Source organism: Mus caroli, chromosome 7 (assembly GCF_900094665.2).
Source record: "Mus caroli chromosome 7, CAROLI_EIJ_v1.1, whole genome shotgun sequence".
Lineage (NCBI taxonomy): Eukaryota > Metazoa > Chordata > Mammalia > Rodentia > Muridae > Mus > Mus caroli.
Window position 1 is genome coordinate 84,792,752 of NC_034576.1, and position 20,170 is coordinate 84,812,921.

Genomic DNA, 20,170 nt, shown 5'->3' on the forward strand with positions numbered 1-20,170 from the left:
GGGTCAGCTGGTGGCTGTGGTTCTGGGGCATGAGTGTGTGAGAGGCTGGCGCCCCTTTACCTTTCTGTCTAGTAGGGCTTGTTCACAGGCAAAGGGTTTCAGGGGAGTGGGTGGAAGCACACAGGTCTCTTGCTAGCTAGGCTTGGTTCTGTGTGGTTAAAACAAGTCATGGGGCCACCCTGTTAGTGGGGCAATAGAATGCTAGTTGTTTTTTTTTTTTAATTTTCTGAGACAGGGTTTCTCTGTGTAATTCTGCGTCCTGAGTGCTGAGGTTAAAGACATGTGCCACCATACCAGGCCCTGCTAGCCATGTTTGTAAGCCACTCTCTCCAGGAAATCCTGTGTCACATAATTAATTTAAGCTAAACTCTGTGTCTGTTTACCACGCCCACACCTCCTTATCCCATAGCAATAGTGTGTGTGTGTGTGTGTGTGTGCGTGCGTGTGTGTGTGTGTGCATGTGTGCGCGTGCGTGCGCGTGTGTGCGCGTGCGTGCGTGTGCGTGCGTGTGTGCGTGCGTGTGCATGCGTGTGTGTGTGCGTGTGTGTGCGTGCGTGTGTGTGTGTGTGTGTGTGTGTGTGTGTGTGTGTGTGTGAGAGAGAGAGAGAGAGAGAGAGAGAGAGAGAGAGAGAGAGTAGGGCAGGCAGTCAGACGAAACCGTGCCTGTATGTAAGGGATCTGCAGTCCCCTTAACTTACTTACTGTGACTTTATACATGTGTTAACACTCTAAAGCCATACGTAAATCACAGTGAAGTACTTTTTAAAGACAACACGCTTTGTTATGGCAGTCCATTCTCCTTGTTCACAAAGCCAGATCCATTGGGGCCGGAGTCACTTTTCTGAAAGGCTTCTCTAGTGGTTGTGTTGGGCAGGGTGTCTTTAGAGACCTGTCTGTCATGCCCTCTGGCTTGCCAGGCTGTGATCCACAGCCTGTTCAGTCCTCCCCTTGAGCAGTCTTCACTTGGGAGTGAAACTCCTTACTGTTTTGTGAGCACACTGATCACTCATTATCTAGGGACATTTTTGGGTGGTTACAGTGGTGTGGCAGATGTGTGCATGTGTTTGTGTGTGTGCACATGAGTGTGCACAGTGAGCACATGACTTCAATGATCATTTAGTGGTAGACAACAGAGATGCTGCTAAGCCTCTCTTATTGTACAGACAGCCACAAAGGATAGGATCTGGGCTCAGTATCAAACCACCCTTCCCATTCCTCTCAGTTTTCCTTTTTTGAAAACACCACCACATCCCAGAAGACCTTTCCCGCTGTGCTGCACACTGAAATGTCACTGTCCTTAAAAAACAAACTCAAATGCCACGCATTCTAGGAGTCAGGTCCTGAATGATCTGCCTCCTGCTCTGCAGACGGGATACTTTCTAAGCAGCCCTGAGAGTCTGTCAAGTTGATGAATTGATAATAGTTTGCATTTGGTCCTAGTATTTGTCTGTTTTTATCGCCCGTCTCTTACATTCAGGCTGTTTGGGTGCTAACTCTTGTCACTTCTTGTGTCCCTAGCTGTCTTGTCACTACGTGTATTAGAACTGCTTTCTGCCATCTGATGAGGATGGGTGCATGATAAAGCTTGGACAAATGGGAAGTGTACATTGTTCCATGATCTTCTCTTTTCTCCTTAGTATTGTTGTGGTGTGCGTGCGTGCATGCGCGTGCACCCGCGCTAGTGCCACAGTGCACATATAGAAGTATGGGAACAACCTTGTGGAGTTGGTTCTCTCCTTCTACCTCTACGTGGGCCCCAGGGCTCAAACTCAGGAACCTTTAAAATCACTGGCTGCTCTTCCAGAGGACCTGGGTTCGAGTCCTAGCACCCACGTGGCAGCTCACCACTGTCTGTAACTAATGTTCCAGGGATAGATATGCAGGCAAAACCCCAGTGTACATAAAACCAAAAATCCAACAACGCCAGAGCCAATATTTTTGTCACTAATTTCAATGAAAGGAATATAGAGAATCTTTGTTCAGTGAAAGCATTTGTGTTTGTTTTTGCAGCTGTTTAGTGAAAAAATAAGTGGTGCCGAAGGAACGAAGCTAGATGAAGAATTTCTGAACATGGAAAAGGTAAAGCTGTTTGAACACGTGACGTGTTAGAAATGGGCTGTCTGTGCCCGCGAGAGAACCGCCTGCTATTGGGAATATGACCTGGAGTGGGAATCCAGAATGTTTACATGCAAGCATGGGATGCAGAGTCCGGAAGGCAGGACCCCAGTGCTTCCCAGCCCAAGGATCAGGTTGAACCACATCTAGTCTGGGCAAGTTGAGGAAGGAAACGGGATGTGACTAACTGGTTCCCTCTAGTGGCCAGCTTTCAGAATGCACAACATGTGGGCCTTGGCAACAACTCCAGGGCCAAATGGTGCTCATATGTCTTAGAGAGTCAACTGTGTCTCAAGGCTTGTGTGACAAGGCTTTTCCGATTTATAACAACTGATTTATCATTTGGTAATCTAGGCTGTTGTTCCCATCTGTTTCAGCAGCTGCATAGCAAATACTTTTCTGCCATTAGAACCGACAGGGTGAACTCGAATGAGCTGGTTTTATCTTTTTGTCAGCTGTGATACAGAGATAAGTATGTGTGCCCGGCTGGCCTCACATGGGGGCATCTAGAATCATATATGCAGATGAAATAATTTAGAATAGTGTTCCTGGCTTGGCACTCCAATGATGGACTGCAGACTCTGTCCCCTGTCCTGTCCCCTGGTCATCTACCTGGAGAGAGGCTCTGGTGCACTCGGAGCTGGGTCCATACTGCTCTGCTTCCTCCCCTTTGTCTTGGGTCCTTTGAACAGAGCTTGTCCTAATGATTAGATTCCTCAGACCAGAGCTGGGGGCCTGGGTGTGGCCGGCAGTGCAGGTTGGGGGAAAGCCCGCTCTGGGTGTGGGTTGAGAGGGTATTCTCTTTACTGTAGGTAGGACCTGGCCAGCCTTCCTCCAGGAAGTGCCCGAGAGGCGTGCAATACCTAGAAGTGTTAAGACCCTAAGAAGAGAAGTTAATTTTGTGTTTGATTTTGAAAAAAGAAATTCTGTGCATTGAAAACCCTTTCAACATGTTAATATCATTGACATATCTAAAGTTGATTTTTAAATTTATTAATATATATAATGATAGGATGTATATGGCTTCTTTACCAACGAGATTATTCAATTCATATGCTACACTTAAAAACAAATATCTGGAGTTACGTTATTGGGTTTAGAGTCAAGGCCTCTGGCAGCCCTGACAAGCTGGGTTCAGACAGTAAGTAACATCCACCCATGGCATCTGCATCAGCTCCTGTATCCTGACCTGCTTGTTCTCAAGAAGCCCGTTAAAGAGACAGGTGGCAGGGCAAACCTGGGCAGAGCAGCTTATTCAGTGTAGCCCCGTCTGCACCAAGAGAAACACACGAACATTCCATGCGAAAGGAGCCTCTGATTTCAATAGTAGGCTGAGGCGTGTATAACGAGGCAGCGATGGCCAGGGTGTGGCCAAGGCGTGAGTAATTAATCTAGGCCGTGCTGCTTCAGGTCCTGGCCCCAACTTTTTGCTTCATCTCTTCTGAAAGGTGGATCTTAAGTTGTCAGATGGGGTCTTAGTCAGGGTTTCTATTCCTGCACAAACATCATGACCAAGAAACAAGTTGGGGAGGAAAGGGTTTATTCGGCTTACACTTCCATACTGCTGTTCATCACCAAGGAAGTCAGGACTGGAACTCAAGCAGGTCAGGATACAGGAGCTGATGCAGAGGCATGGAAGGATGTTACTTACTGGCTTGCTTCCGCTGTCTTGCTCAGCTTGCTTTCATATAGAACCCAGGACTACCAGCCCAGAGATGGTACCACCCACAATGGGCCCTTCCATCCTTGACCATTAATTGAGAAAATCCCCCACAGATGGATCTCATGGAGGCATTTCCTCAAGGGAGGCTCCTTTCTCTGTGATAACTCCAGCTTGTGTCAAGTTGACACTCAAAACCAGCTAGCACAGATGGTATGAAACCGCTTTCTCCTTTGCTGGGCACCAGGGCTTCCTCGGATCTTCTCACATAGCATAGCATCCTGGGAAAGTCCAGTATCAGAAAGCCAATGGGGAGGTGGACAGGAGGGGGACGGACAGGAGGAGGACAAACAGGAGGGGTTTCTTAGGGAATGTCTTCACTCCTGATGGGGCAGTTTTAGCTGATGGACTGAGATTCTTTTTGCTTATTCCTGTTTAGATTTTTCCCTCCAAAAATCATTGGTAGTGACAGAAGTACAAAAACAGCATCTATACTATAGTACAGGACAGAGGAGCTTGCTGTTAGCTGATTACAAAACTAAGGACTTAAGGACTTTATAGAAGAAATTAGAGTCATCTAAAAGATGACATGAGAATGACCGGGCACTGGGAAGAGTAACCCACAAACATGCTTACTAAGCAGAAACAAAGGAGCGATGCTAACATGAAAGGACAGCACAGTACCAAAAATGCATTGCAAGGAAGAACGTTTCCTTTAAAAAATTGTCATGTTAATGCAATCTTTAAAATTTTATGCATGTATCTTAATCATATCCATTTCCTCTTTATCTCCCCAAAATACCCCCCAAAGAACTTTAAAACATATAAGAAGGTGAAGAAAAGTACCAGAGTTCTGAATCAGTCTGTGCCATGTGACACAGCTTCTAAGTTTGTGAGGTAAAAGCTATGAGGAGGCCTGAGAAGAGACTGAAGTCAGAGAAGTTGCCCACCCTCCCCTCTCTTGTAGTAACACATGGACCAACGGTTCTCATAGGCTCAGGAAGATTTGGGCAAAACATTCATACCATTGACTGTGTGTAAGTAGAGCCTGCATCCCCCGGGTGGAAGTGGTCACTCTTCCCAGGCTCTTTGGTTGCAGTTACAGAAGGACTCACGGGGAAAGTTTCTTAAAGTCATAGAACGAAATCATCACACGTCACGTTTGGATCCTTAGAAATGTGAACCTGGGGCAGGAGAGAGGGGTCAGCGTGTAAGAGCACTGTTGCTTTTGCAGAGGAACAGGGTGACCCACAACCATCTTCAGTTGCAGGGGATCTGGCGCCCTCTTCTGGCCTCCAAGGGTAGCAGGCACACACACAGGCAAATGCTCATTTATATAAAATAAAAACAAATCTTTGAAAATGTGAAGTCATTTCTTCATTTGAAGGAGATTTTAATAAAAAAGTAGAATTATGTATTATGACAAGTGACAGAACTTTGCATTCCACACCTGTGACTTATGGCTACATCTCAGATGCAGTTAGCAGGAAATCAGCGTTGATAGAAAGCAAGGACATCACAGAGTCCACAGCTGGGAGATTATCAGCCAATTAAGTCACTCCACATAGAAGGTAGAGCTTAGCATGGGGACTGGAGAGAGGACCTGACGGTTGATAGGGAGCACTGCTCTTGCAGAGGATTGCATGTAGTTCACTTCCCAGGGCTCAGGCTACCCCTTCCTGTAAGCACAGCTCTAGGGGATCCCATGACTGTGGCTTCTGAGGGCATCTGCAGTCATGTGTGCACACCCTCTTACAGATATATAATACACATAACTAAAAAGAAACCAGTGCAAAAAGGTTGATAAGACAGAAGATAATAACAAAATAGATGCTAAGTGGTCTCAATGTTTTGTTAATGAAAAGGCGGAAAATCATAAAGGCCTGGAGGGAGGGGTGAGGAAGCACAAATGCTCATTGCAAAAGAAAGAAAGGGGCTGTAGCCATAGCCATAGGTCGGTTTATATATTGTATGTGTTGTATATTTTGCCTGCATATAAATATATATACATGTATTTTACACACACACACACACACACACACACACACACACACACACACACACACGGCAGTGAGCTGTGCACAGGCAGCCTGGTCCCTGGTCAAGCACAGGCTTTAAACCCTGGTGACCCTGTAGGTGACTTCTCAGCCCTGCCTCCTGGGCTCCTGGCTCCTGTCCCAGCTACAGCTTCCCACAGCCCCTCGCAGAGAGGTGTGTGGCCATTAGTCGTGTATGGCAATGCCCCAAGTTTCTGGCATTCTGACTGGACTCCACCCCCACAGTTACCTGGCAACACAGCCAGGTAGTCCTGGCCTACTATAAAAGGGACTGCTTGCCTCTCCTCCCTCTCTTACTCCTGCTTCCTGCTTGCTTCTCTCCTGCCCTCTTCCTCTCCCTCTCTCCTCATTCCCTTCTCCCCTCTCTCCACATGGCCATGGCCAGCCTCTACTTCTCTACTCTCTCCCTCTCTCTGCCCTTCTACAATAAACACCTTAAAACCATGGACTGCCTCTTCTCAGGGGGATCCGCAGTGCTGGAGCAATGGAGCAGGTCTCCCTCTAAGGAGCATGCCGGAGGCCTCTCTGTCCTCTCAGCCAAGGCAGCCAGCAGAGACAAGCCGCTCACCACCAAGCCACCAGCCTGAGCAAGACAAGGAATCTCTTCCCTGCGGGACCCAGCCGGAACTCTCCTCCCTGTCCTTTTCCCTTCAGCCCTGGGCCAGAGCCCACCCGCGGTCCCCACTCTGTTCTCAGCTCTTCTGAAGCTTACAGCGGTGTCTGGGATGTTTGAAAGCCTGAGAACCTGTCATCCTCGGCCTCCATGCAGGCCTGGGGACCCTGAGCCAACTCTGGCAGGTCCACTGGGACCTCAGACTGCGCCTTCCCCATCCCGGAGCGGGGTTCTGTGGCTTCTCACAGCCTGACGCCCACCCGGCAGTGGCTGCAGCTGCATGGGGACCGCGGCACAGTCAAACTTCCCACATCAGCCTCCATGAGTGGCCCTAGACCTGTGGTGAGCCAGACACGGGACCCCGTTTTTGTTTTTGTTTTTGTTTTTTCGAGACAGGATTTCTCTGTATATCCCTGGCTGTCCTGGAACTCACTTTGTAGACCAGGCTGGCCTCCAACTCAGAAATCCGCCTGCCTCTGCCTCCCAAGTGCTGGGATTAAAGGTGTGTGCCACCACTGCCTGGCTGGGACCCCATTTTTAACCAACACACACATACATGTCTGTGTACTGTGTGTGCCCAGTACCTATGAAAGTCAGAAGAAAGTACCAGATCTCCTGGAACTGGAGTTCTAGATGGTTGGAAGATGCCATGTGGGTCCTGGGAATGGAGCCAAGGTCCTCTGGAAGAGCAGCCAGTGTTCTTAACTACTGAGCCATCTCTCTAGACCCATGATATCCTCAGAACCCTGTTCTGCTACTCAGCCCCTGTGTGGGCTGGGCCCGGGAGAGTTAGTTGCACTGCCTATATTTAATCAACTGGAGAATACACTTCACAACACACAGCCTTCCCCAACATGCTTATACCTCTGCCTGCCTCTGTTTCTTTTTTTTTTTCTTTTTTTTCTTTTTGAGTTTTGCCAAAGATATTTGCATAACAGTTTGTTAGTACAAACACACCTGTGTGTGCACACATCCCAGCCATTCCAGGAGGGCCATTTGGTTTTGTTTCTTTGTATTTACACTTGACGAGTTAGTTTAGGTTTCTTTTGACCACCTATCTTTGCCAATATGTTCAGTACCATGCATAGCATTTCCTTTGTTTCTCCTCCTCATGAGTTTCCTTTCACAATGTATCTCACCAGATTATTTTATTTTTTTAAAAATTATGTATAGTGAGAATTCTGGACTCTGTGGATGCTGACCTTCTGTGATTCCCCCTCCCCCGTTTGCCACTTTTTGTAAACTCCATGTGCTGTATCTGTCACTGTGTAGTATGACATTTTTGTGTGTCACAGTTTAACTGTGGGATCTCAGGTCAAGCTTAGATGCTTCAGCATTTTGAGACATTCTGTTTTATAAGTTACTACATTTTTAGTTTTTGGTCCATATTTTAATCCTAATACAGTGTGAATCTCACTTTATCCTCAGCAGTCTAAGTTAGGGTTACTAGTGCTGCAGTGAAACACCATGATCATAAAGCAAAATGGAAAGGGAAGGCTTCATCATAGAAGGAAGTCAGGACAGGAACTCAAACAGGGCAGGACGCTGGAGGCAGAGCTGATACAGCAGCCATGAGGAGTGCTGCTTACTGGCTTGCTCCTTTTCTTTGTAGATCTGCATATGACTGACCATTAATAACTACACAGCACAGTCTACACTCGACTGCTTTGAAATCGTCTCTGCCAATGCCATTAACCCCAAACTGTCCAGTTTAGCTTCAGAAAGACTTTCTGGACAAGGGCAAAAGCAGCCGCATTTATTGCCAAATTATCACAATAATGATCTCTAAGCCACAGACTAAAATCCTTCCTCTATGAAAGTTCTTGAGCCCCCACAGCTCAAATCACCTTCAGCATCACTGCCTTTCATGTTCCTTCTGAAGCCCTGATTTAAGTGTTAATCTTCTTTTCTAATCCAAAGTTTCAGAGTCCACATTCCTTCAAACAAAATCATGGCAGGCTTATCAAAGCGAGACCCCAGCCCCTGGCACCAACTTCTGTCTTGCAGTGAAGAGACACCATGGCAACTCTTAGAAAACATTCAATTGGTGCTGGCTTACAGTTGAGAGGTTTTAGCTCAGTATCATTGCAGGAAGATGGTCGCCTGGGTGCTGGGGAGATGTATTAGGATCCACAGGCAGCAGGAAGAGTCAGACACTGGGCCTGGCTTGAGCATTTAAAACCCCAGAGCCCACCTCCAGTGATACACTTCCCCAACAGGGCCACACCTTCTAACCCCTGTCAAGTGGAGTCACTCCCTAATGAACAGCAATTCAAATCTGAGCCTATGGGGGCCATTCCTATTCAAGCCCACCACATCAACCTACCATGTTTTAAACAAATAATAATTCTGATGAGATTTTATATGCTAATTTATGGGAAGGTTTATGTCTTTCTAAAACTAATTTTTCTACATAGGGAATTAGATTTTTAAAAGTCTGTCTTCTCATAAGATTTATTCCTTTTTAGGACATGATTTTGTATTTCTCTTGTGATTGTCATCCCCTTTACCTACCTGTCTCCCTCCCTCTCTCCCTCCCTCCCTCCCTCCCTCCTCTCTCTCTCTCTCTCTCTCTCTCTCTCTCTCCCTCCCCTCTCTCTCTCTCTCTCTCTCTCTCTCTCTCTTTCTTTCTTTCTTTCTTTCTTTCTTTCTTTCTTTCTTTTTTCTTTCTTTCTTGTGGGTTATTGATGGTATAGAATAAAATGAATGAACTCTGTATTGTGGCAGTCCTGGATATTCTGTTAATTTTATGTTAATTAATAACCAGCAATGAAGAAATGGCAGGGCAAAATCAGTCAAATCTCTGCTAACATCCAGCAGGGCATGGTGGTTTGTCTTATTAATACCAGGGTAGTTTCTAACATGACTTGTGACATGACATGATATTGTGATACCTTCTCTAAGCATGACTATTCAAGTTCACTCTGTAGATACAACTGAGGCTCTCCAAGTGTCTCTATTCACTGAGTAGAGTTGTAATGTATAGAATATTTCTTATTTTCTCATCTACATTCACTTTTAACATTATGAAGAAAAGGAAATTAGTGTTATCTAATGTCTCTGAGAAGAGGGTGTTATCTCAGAGTCAGCAACAGAGAAAAGATCACCTCTTCCTAAGATGTTAAAGACATCTGTGTTCAAATCACCACAGTAGAGCTGGAGAGATGACCCAGCAGTTAAGAGCACTGGTTGCTCTTCCAGAGGATCTGGGTTCAATTCCTAGCACCCACATGGCAGATTACAACTGTCTGTAAGTCCAGTTCTAATGCATCTGATGTCTTCACACAGACATACATGCAGGCAAAGCATCAATTCACATAAAATAAGAAATGTAAAAAAAAAATAACCATAGTAGCATTAGAACTTAATTGAATGGGAAATACTATTGTTGGTTTTGTGACTTTAGCAAGTTTTAAATTCACTAACATTTCTTTCCTTTTCTTTTGTTTTCTTTTCTTTTGTTTTCTTTTCTTTTCTTTTTTAAAGAAAATAGATATCACCAGTAAAGCTGTTGCAGAAATCCTTTCAAAAGCCACAGAGTATCTCCAACCCAATCCAGGTAATGTCAGAACACGTCTTGAAACATTCTGTTGCACATTTGTGTTCATGGATTCTCTTGGCCCCAGCTCCATTGCATGAGGCTGAGACAATTTGGAAGCAATATCTCTGTGTACCAATAATGGAATTCAGTTGTTAGACGCAGAGCCTCTAGTGACACAGTGTGGCTGCTGAGAGTCACATGGTTAGGCTGAAGTGCTGGTCTCAGTACAGATATTCCCAGATGAACATCTCCGGTGTTCCAGTATTCTTCAGAAACTCACTGCACATTTAAAGAAAGTTTTCTTAGTTATCAATTCTTAATTATCAAGAAAGTCCTCTATCCTGTTCTGAAAGATCTGTATGTTAACCTGTGACCCTGATGCTGAGGTTGAGCCATGATAGCATAATCTGTGGGAGCCTTGTTAGAAATGAGCACCACTTCTGCCCCAGGCCTTCATCCCTGGGTCCTAGACACCACTTGTCACAGGATGATGAGAACCGGCAGAAGGTGCCCAAGCCTTGCACTTTTCCTATAGGATTTGCTGTGGGAGTCACTGTGATTCCCTTAGCCATAGGAATCAGAGAGACACGGCCACACTCATGAGCATGTAAGAGCATGCATTCGGTTAAACCATCAGTGAAGAACAGAGAGTATAAAGGGCTTCAGAGTCGCATGACTAAATTTGTCCAGCCTCATCAAGTGACTGGACTGACCAGTTCTTATCAGCCTATACAAATCCAGTAAGTGTCACCTCTACATGAAAGGTTTTCTCTGGGTGCTTCTATGCACAGTCAGGCAGACTCCACCATCCAAGAGCTGATACTGAACAGAATAGGGAACCATTGGCCATCAGGGGAGTGTCCACTGGGCAGAGAAGAGATGGCTGATTATCATGAAGGTGAGGAAGCCTCTGACCTCATCCTGTGATCCTTATCCCCACGGGAAGCACACCCACCTGACAGTGGGAGACCTGGAAGATAAGGGCTTTAAGGCTGAGATTGGCAAGGCTCAAAAGGCTGACACCTGGATCGCTCTTCAGAGCGTTACCCACAGCATAGCACAGCAGGACTATCCGAGAGATGACCGGACACACAGACTCCTAAGCTTACCCCAGAGTAACTGAATCAGCCTGTACATTTTACAAGATGCCTGAGTTACCTGCTCATGTGGTTAAGTGTGAGAAGACTGTGTCTAGAGTACATTAAATATGAATGTCCCAGATACCAAGGCAGTGCCTTAGAGCCTTAGGTTGGAGTTCAGTTCATAGTCTCCATTTCCCATAGACACTTGCTGTCCTTCTAGCCAGCCCACTCCATGGCCACTGATTATTAACACAGAAGGAATTCCTGCTGGACTTTACTGACGGATATTCCTGAGCTATTTAGGGGCATCTTGAAATCTTCTGCATCATCTCCCTTTCCTGGCGCCACCCTGCATTTATCAGGGTCATACCATTCTGCTACTCTGCATTGGCACAGTAGGGCACAGGAGGGGCAGGTGTTTTCTGGGGCCTCTCAAGTGTCAGCGCAGCCTGTGGCCCAGACAAACACTGAGAGCAAGGCACCTCATGAAAGAAAGTCTTCAGCTAGGCTTACTTAGGGTCTGAGAGGGTTAGCATCCATGTTGACAGAGCAAGGTCACAGGGCAGGAATAGCCACCATGTGAGGTCAGAAACTTCAAGCAGGAAGGAGGCAGAGAGCACACTGGGAATGGCATTGGAAACCTCAAAGCCCACCTCCAGTGATAAAGCTCCTCCAACAAGGCCATAACTAAACCTTCCCAAAGGGTTTGGACAACTGGGACCAAATAGTCACACTTCTGAGCCTGTGGGGGCGCTGTTCTCATTCAAAACACCAAGCCAGAACTAATAAACACTCAGTGCTTGAGTTAGAGATACAAAGCCACAGCTGCCTACTACCTCCCCAGGGAAAGTTGCTGGTGTGGGCAAGCAACATAGGTGGCTGTTCACTGTGGTGGTGCCTGCCTCCTGCCTGCATTCCCCAGACTTCTTTGATAACCTTGCAAATCCTCCATTCCAGTCCATTCTTGAGAGCAGGGTGAGAGTTTTGAAGAGGAACTGGCAGTGGTTCCAGTCCTCACATTTGTCCCTGGCAAAAATGGCTGCACAGGTGTCAGCATTGAGCTCCAAGGAGTTGGAAATGCCAGGTATTAGGAGTGTCTTGCCTCCGGCGCTTGCTAAATATAGCTTCCTGTGATTTGGAGACAACATGGTCTGTAATGTTCATGGCTGTCTTGGCTGTGCCAATGGGCTTAGCACCTCTCACTATCACCCCCGACCCCCTGCAAAGCCTATGTAAAGTCACGTGACTGGATCGGCTGTGGCGTTGCATCTGTGAGGACCGCAGTTTGGGCGGCTGTTTGTTAAAGGCAATGTGATTGTCACAGCACGTTGTAACTTTAAGGAATTACAAATGACAATGTTTTTAAGCATACAGAGCTAAGCTAGGAATGCTGAACACTGTGTCGAAGCTCCGAGGGCAGGTGAAGGCCACCGGCTACCCACAGACGGAAGGCTTGCTGGGGGACTGCATGCTGAAGTATGGCAAGGAGCTCGGAGAAGACTCTGCTTTTGGTGGGTATCCCTGTCCCGGCTGGCAGAGTGGGGACACCTCCTGGGTGGGCTGTCGGTGATACACAAAGCCGGTGCCTCTGCACTTTCATAGTTTTACATATTCCCAGAGTAGTAATATTCATTGCAGGGGTTTCGGGAAACATAGGTAAATAAAGAAAAACTTTAGCATCAGTAATTGTGCCATCTTCATGGGTAGGCTCAGTCAAATCCTGACATATACTTAGCATCTCTCGTTTATTCCCACGTTTCTCTAAAGATGACAACACAGTGTATACACAGGTATGCATGTGTACGTGTCTCCTGGCTCTCCTCTTCAGAGTTCACTTCCATGAGCTCTTTTCCCCCACAGACTACACGATGTGTGTAAGTCTTTGGGACCCTCCCTTCCGTTTCCCCACCCCTGCCCCTCTCTTGGTCCTCTCCCATCCGGCTTCTTTCCTGCAGTTACTGTCGTCAACCTCACCGTTTGAGATCTCTTTGTCCTCTTACAGTTTTATTACCTAAACCCATTTGCATCTCTTGCTACATACACATAAAACATACACACACACACACACACACACACACACACATGAAAATTTATGATTTGCACATTTGTCTTTCTGAATCTGATTTCCCCAAATATAATGTTTTCCAGCACTGCCAATTTTCTGCAGATTTCATTTTCCTTTATAGCTGAACAAAATTATATTGTGTGTGTACCACATTTTCTCCATCCATCCATCCAGACAGGTTGACTTTGTTTTGTTTAGAGACAGGGTCTCATCATACACCCTTGGCTGGTCTGTAGCTCCCTATGTAGACCAAGCTGACCTTGAACACTGCACACACACTTCTTTGCTTGCCTTCACATTCCCAAGCTCTGAAAAGCCTGCAGACAGGAGAGGGCCTTTTTATTTTTAATTTAACTGTGCGTGTGTGTGTGCACGTGTGTATGTGTGTATAAGGGTGGCTGTGCATGTGTAAAGTCTAGAGGTCTTCACCTATCTTTTTCCACCTTCTATTTTGGGACCTGGTCTTGACTGATCTTGGAGCTGTTGGTTCTGCTAGCGTGGTGTGGCTGACCAGCCAGCCTCAGAAGTTTTATTTACTCCATTTCCCCAGCGCTGGGATTACAGCTGTGCCCCACCAAGCCTGGCTCTTTATATTATTACATGGGTTGGAGAGGTCAAACTTGAGTCCTCACGTGTGCATGGCAAGTGCTTTACTGACGGACATCTCCACAGTTCCCCCAAGGCATATTTCCAGAGTTTCTGCCACAACTCAATGGGATGATATTAGGATACCTGGATACTGGCAACAAGGAGTGCCAGGGTCAGACAACTGGGTAAGAAGTAGTCCCTAAGCTAGGAAAAGACATTCTTCCTCCATGTAGGAACAACTCAGAATCAAATTCTAGCCAGCTCAGTTTAGAAAACCTCTCCTCCTAGGAGAAGTGACATTCCGAGGGTTGGACTGGCCAACCTTAACTTCCAGAGATGGCTTCCACTTCTAATTGGCAAGGACACAGCTGTGAATTTACTTCTTCCTTTAAGAATGAGGTGAGGCCGTCATTGCTTTCCCTTTTTAGACATGAGTGAACTGCTCATGCCATTGACTTACTCAAAAGTGAGCCTCAGGCTGGGCCCTTCAGGTTTATAATCTGAGGAACTGAGTTCATCTTGTCCCCATCTTTTTACAAAATCAATTTGGAAGATCTCAAATAAAATAAAATAGTTGAATCTCATGCAGTGTCCCCAGGTGTGTCTTCCAGAGGCCACACAACCTCATTGTGCATGGCAACAGACACTGGGTGGCAAAGGCCTTGCAAGTTACACTCAAGATACTAGGGTATAAGTCACTAAAGATGTCCACATCCCAGAACCATCCCTTACCACCCCACCTGTCCACAGGGCATCCCTGATACCCAAGACCCCAGGGAGGTTCCAGAACTTTAGGACCTCGTGCAATGAGTGGCTTCCTATTGCCCCCACGACAGGCTGAGGGAGGCCTTCTTTCCATTGTAATCTGAATTGGTTAACACAGATCCTCACAAATGAATCCCTTCATTGTTACAAAGATGTTTTATCCCTGATCTTGTAAGGAGCCCTTGGTGCCAGTTTCCAGACCTGATTTTCCACAGAAGAACTTTGTCTCCATCTAATGGCCAAAATGGGAAGTTGGCCCTCCAACTCTATCTTCCTTCCTTCCTTCCTGGCTATCCTGGAACTCACTTTGTAGACTAGGCTGGCCTCGAACTCACTCTTAAGGACAGGGGAGAGGGCAGGCCACAGGTACACATTCAGGAAGTGGGTAGATTTTCTTCTTTTCCCATTCGTTGTGAGTCAGGAAGCAGAGGCCTCAGAGTGAAGCCTCACTGTACCACAGTCCGTGTCATCCTAACCCAGACTGTCATTCTGAAGGAATCATTGTGTTCTTCTGTTCAAGGCAACTCGTTGGTAGATGTTGGTGAGGCCCTGAAACTCATGGCTGAGGTGAAAGACTCTCTGGATATTAATGTGAAGCAAACTTTTATTGACCCACTGCAGCTACTGCAAGACAAAGATTTAAAAGAGATTGGGGTGAGTCTTCCTGGCTGTCCTGTGCCCGCTGCTGCTCATCATGATACCACGACTTAAAACCAAGGTTTCTGCACGGGCTCGGCAACCACACAGTCTTATCTGAGGCTTGAAAACTGCACTCGGTTACTGTATTATATGGGTTCCTGAGAGAGTAGCGGGATCTGTTTCTCCTGGCAGACAGACTGGGTGGAGGTGCAGGCTCCGCTGTCACTGTCCTGTTCTTCGTCTCACTGAGTCATCTGCGAGCCAGGCTGAATATCATATTTCTGCAGCCACTTCTCATATAACACAATGACGTCATACTTGTAGATTTGATCGCTAATATCACACTGTATTGGTTGTGTGCTTGTGGTCATTCTGTTTCATTCTTTCTCGAGAAAATCATTGTCTAGAAACTGGCAGTTTTATTCTGGAAACCTGCAAGAAATTGTTTTGTCCAGGGTGTCTGTGGGAACTTCCAGGTCTCGTTCAGCTCGGCTGCTTTTGCAGATGTGCAAACCAGCTCCAAGCCAGCTCCAAGCAATGCAGGCTGCCAGACTTCGACGCTGAAGGTCCAGGCGCCCTCTTGTGGTGTTGTAGAGAATACCTCACTGCCTTCAAACTTGATTGACATCTCCCTTCAGCTGCAGACTCATTTGAACTTTGGGCTTGTTGCCATCTTTCCAGACTCAGACAGTTTTAACAGTGTAGCCACCGAGATCATGAGTTAAGGAGAACTTGGGCTATGTGGTGTGTCCCTGCAACAAACAGATGAAGCGTATAGATGTGAGGTAGGAAAACAGCAGTTACAAATGCTGGAGAGAAGAGCAGGGACGCCTGAGGAGGGGCACCATCCTCAGCATAGCTGGATGAGGAAAGGCCACCGAGGAGCTGTCCAGGATGACTGGGCTGGGTAAATAGGCAGCACATTTTGCTGAAGGGCCAGGGTTAGGATGTCTAGGAGCCCAGGACACGGGAAGATCGGGTAGCTATGGAGGGAGAGAAGCCTGGGAGTCCTAGAGAATGCCAGATGTCTTTACCTGCATTCAGAGTTTATTCTAAAAGCAGAAGGCATGAGAGAAGGACCAGGAAGGCTGGATGAGAAATGAAAGCTGCTGTTTTGGTCCCCCTCCTTATTAGGACAGCTCCGAATCCCCTCACCTGTCACCTCTTCCTTCCATCCCAGGAAAAGCATGCCCACTCCACACTGGGCCCAGGTCCATCCCTCTCACCCCACCAAGACCTATCTTCCTTCTCACATGTTCAGTCTTCCTGCTTGTGTTGATCTCTCCCTGTGGTAGTCAAACCTGTCACAGAATCCCTTGACACGCTACATCATCGTCGTCGTCATCGTCATCGTTTTTGGAGGAATTGGCAATGGAAATATTCTTATTTTTTGTAGAGTTAGGGTGGTTAGGCATTGTGTATGTTAACAGAACTGGGGAAGGGAGTCCTGTGGAGACAGTTAGGAAGGGTTACCTGAGCGAGGATACTGCATCCTTCCTTATTCTCCACACAGACTCTCATTCTCACCTGCTGCCCACCCCTTGCCCATCATGTGTCCTCCTGTAAATGTTCTGAATGCTAGGCAGGGTGGGTGAACTTCAGCAAGAGACAGAGGGTGCAGAGCAGAGGATGTAACTGGTTCCTACCTGAAGAGTGGGTGGGGCTGAGGCTCACAGCATCCCACCCCATAGTTTAGGACTGGACTCCCTCTAGGGGATGGAGGGGTCAGTTTTCTTGAGGCGTTCTCCAGCAGGTAGCTCTGTGTCCTTGCACAACTGACTACGAGGCCTCCATGGATTTACAAGAAAGAGCATGTGAAGTTGGGAAGGGAATTGATGCTGGTGGTGGGGGGAGGGGGAAGGTAAAGGAGAGAGGATGGGCGCGGCTCAGACCAAAACACCTGCGTATGCACGCAGCTCTCACGCAGCTCTCAAACAGCAGCGGGCAGGACGAGGCCCAGAACAAGGAACATAGACATAAGAAAGAGAGTGTGTGCACTTAAGCACATACTGTGGTGTGAGTCTCATCAGTGTGTGAGTCACACCACAGCATGAGTCACACCTCGTCCGTCCTCGAGAGACTCATCATGGCGGGCGTGAGTCACGCCACGGTGTAAGCCTCAGCACTTAGTGAGTGAGGACTTCCTTTCTCGTTTCAGCACCACCTGAGAAAGCTGGAAGGCCGTCGCCTGGATTATGATTATAAAAAGCGGCGGGTAGGTAAGATCCCCGAGGAAGAAATCAGACAAGCAGTAGAGAAGTTTGAAGAGTCAAAGGAGTTGGCCGAAAGGAGCATGTTTAATTTTTTAGAAAATGATGTAAGTATTTAAACCGAACAGAAGACTTTAAAGCACATGACATGCTCTAAAACCCTAACTGCAATGGAAGTTTCTAGAATGTTCCAGCGTGACATATAGGGGGAGACAGTCAGCCATCCCTGAATGAAGCCTTAGTCCTTAGCAGGGCTGCTTGTTCCTGGGGTGGCTTTGTAGCAGAAGATGGCCCAGGAGAGCAGCCTTGGTGTTAAAGGCCACGGCGTTTGTGGTTTGTTGAGCTTGAACAGCATGCGCCGGGTGAAGATCTGTCTCCCCCTTCCCCATTGTTAGGTCTATAGCTGAGGAGACTCACTGGTCACTGTGCTATCTAGCAGATCATCTTTCTTCTCTTTGGGGGGTGACAGCAGTCAGACTTGGAAGGGGTCTCCCTGGTCTTTCCCATGTCCTTGTGGCCTTACATTCTCTCTCCTATTGACCAGTTAAAGTGTAAAAGCCCCCAGTACTGCCCACTGCTGGCAGAACACGCTGTGGGTGTGATGTGGTGGGAGGAGGAGAAGAAATGCTAATAGTCCTTGCTGAGGGTGGGTGGTTTATAAAACTCTCACCTTGGCTTTCATCCATCGCCCAACCCCCAGCCCTGCGTCCATGGGGCCAAGGCCGTAGTCATGCAGAACACAGAGTTCTGATACCTCTTAGCCACCAACTTCATGTCCACCCTTGGTCACTTGGCCTTTGTGGCCATGCCTGCTTCCTGTCATGGCTGGGAGCTGTGCTTCAGAATGGTTGGTGATGGCTGGGCTTTCCTCTAGGATATCATCGTGGCTCTGGGTAAACATGACTGGGCCCCTTTAATTCTTGTCAAACGTAGAAGGTCTGCAAGCTGGGACACTGCCTGATGGATTTGACAGTGCTTCGACCCTGAATTGGCCAGACTTTAGTGTACAGGGACAGACACCTGAGAGAGCAACTAAAAAGGAGGAATGTGAGCTTTGTCTCAGGGGATAGAGGTCGCAGACCATGGCCAGCTGGATCCGTCATCTCCACCGTGGTGCCACAGAGCATCATGGTGTGACAGATGCGACCCTTAGAGTGGTCAGCAAGGAGATGCAGGGTGGGAGCAGAGAGGGAGGGAGAGAGGACAGCCTTACTCTCCCCCATATCCCTCCTGTGACTGACTGACTCTAAACTAGGTTTTGTCTCTTAAAGTTCCAGAAGTTACAGAATCTTGCCATTACCTCTGGATCAAACCCTCAGTATGCGAGGGTTTATGTTCACACTGCTGCACACGTGACACTGCGTTCACACTGCTGCACACGTGACACTGTGTTCACACTGCTGCACACGTGACACTGCGTTCACACTGCTGCACACGTGACACTGTGTTCACACTGCTGCACACGTGACACTGCGTTCACACTACTGCATGACACTGTGTTCACACTGCTGCACATGTGACACTGTGTTCACACTGCTGCACTGCTGCACACGTGACATTTCACCAATTGGAAACTGGTGAACAGGCTGTTAAAGTGAGGCTTCAGGGAGAGCATGCTAGCAGATAGCAGAAGGGCCATGGCTTCCTCCAAACAGAGGAGGAGATGTTTCATCATTGTTGGGAAGAGATTTGGGGAGCTGAGCCACAGCAGATACTGGTCTGGACTTTGTCTAATTGAGAAGTTGACAAAAGAGCCAGGTATTTGGTTCGAGCCTTCAGTAAGTGTAATTATCAACCTTTTGATCAACTGTGTTGGTGGGTATGGCCCAGGGCCAAAGTCTCAAAATTTCAACTCCTCCTCTCTATAACCTCAGTTGATGGATGCCAGGTCTCAGTGTAGAGCCAGCGTGGCTCCTCTACCAGAACACCGTAAAAGATGATGGCACTGGGTGAGCACCCCTCCCTGGGCTTCTGACCACGAGAATCAGTTCTAGGGCAGAGTAAGGCATCCTGTTAAGGGCAGGCTCCGTCTCAGCCACACAAGGAGGGAGTGGAATTGGGATTTGTAAACATCTACTCCAAGCAAATGAATAAACAGAGGAAAGTGACTGAGAAGTATTTAAGGCACTGTGCTCTGTCCTTGGTGACTTCCTGCTTATGCTTCTGTGGCACCAGGAATTCAGAGGCTGAAATCTCACCCATCAGGGCTGGGAAGGGCTGGGAAGGGCTGGGAAGGGCTGGGAAGGGCTGGGAAGGGCTNGGGCTGGGAAGGGCTGGGAAGGGCTGGGAAGGGCTGGGAGGGGCTGGGAGGGGCTGGGAGGGGCTGGGAAGGGCTGGGAAGGGCTGGGAAGGGCTGGGAAGGGCTGGGAAGGGCTCACCACCTCCAGCCCTCCTCTTCCACTGTCCTGGATAAACTATAACAAGAGCTTAAAACACCAGTTATGTGTATGGATACCTTGTCTGTGTGGATGGATGCTTATCGTGTCAGAGCACTGCCTGTGGCTGTGAGCACCGTGTGGGTCCTCTGGGAGAGCAGCGGTGCTCTCAAGTGTTGAGCCATCTCTCCAGGCCCAGTAAGGCAACCGTTTCACCAGCACGTGTATAGAAAAAAGTGTTTGCCGAAGCTTTTCCTGAGAGGAGCTTTGAATGAAATGAAGAGACTCAGTCTTTCCTGGGTCTCCAAATGCAGATTATATAACTAACTCTTCCTTGGGCTTTCTGGCTACCAGGCTATTTGTGGAAGTTTTTAGTACGGGCTTACTCCTCAAGTCTATAGTCAATGCACACTGCTTTCTCTTCAGACAATATAAACCTTCCAGTCTACATTCTTGTAAC

General features: G+C 47.5%; 1 protein-coding gene across 7 annotated transcripts in view; it reads left to right on the forward strand.

Annotated features, from left to right (window-relative positions):
* Sh3gl3 (SH3 domain containing GRB2 like 3, endophilin A3) overlaps positions 1-20,170 on the forward strand; it is a 123,095-nt gene that overhangs the window by 77,015 nt on the left and 25,910 nt on the right. For 6 of the 7 annotated variants that reach the window (XM_021166935.2, XM_021166936.2, XM_021166941.2 and 3 more), the window contains 5 exons: positions 2,011-2,079; positions 9,932-10,004; positions 12,436-12,579; positions 15,007-15,140; positions 17,284-17,442. In XM_021166935.2, the coding sequence (XP_021022594.1) occupies positions 2,011-2,079; positions 9,932-10,004; positions 12,436-12,579; positions 15,007-15,140; positions 17,284-17,442 (579 nt within the window). The remainder of the gene's footprint in view (positions 1-2,010; positions 2,080-9,931; positions 10,005-12,435; positions 12,580-15,006; positions 15,141-17,283; positions 17,443-20,170) is intronic. The other variant, XM_021166940.2, reaches the window with a different exon arrangement.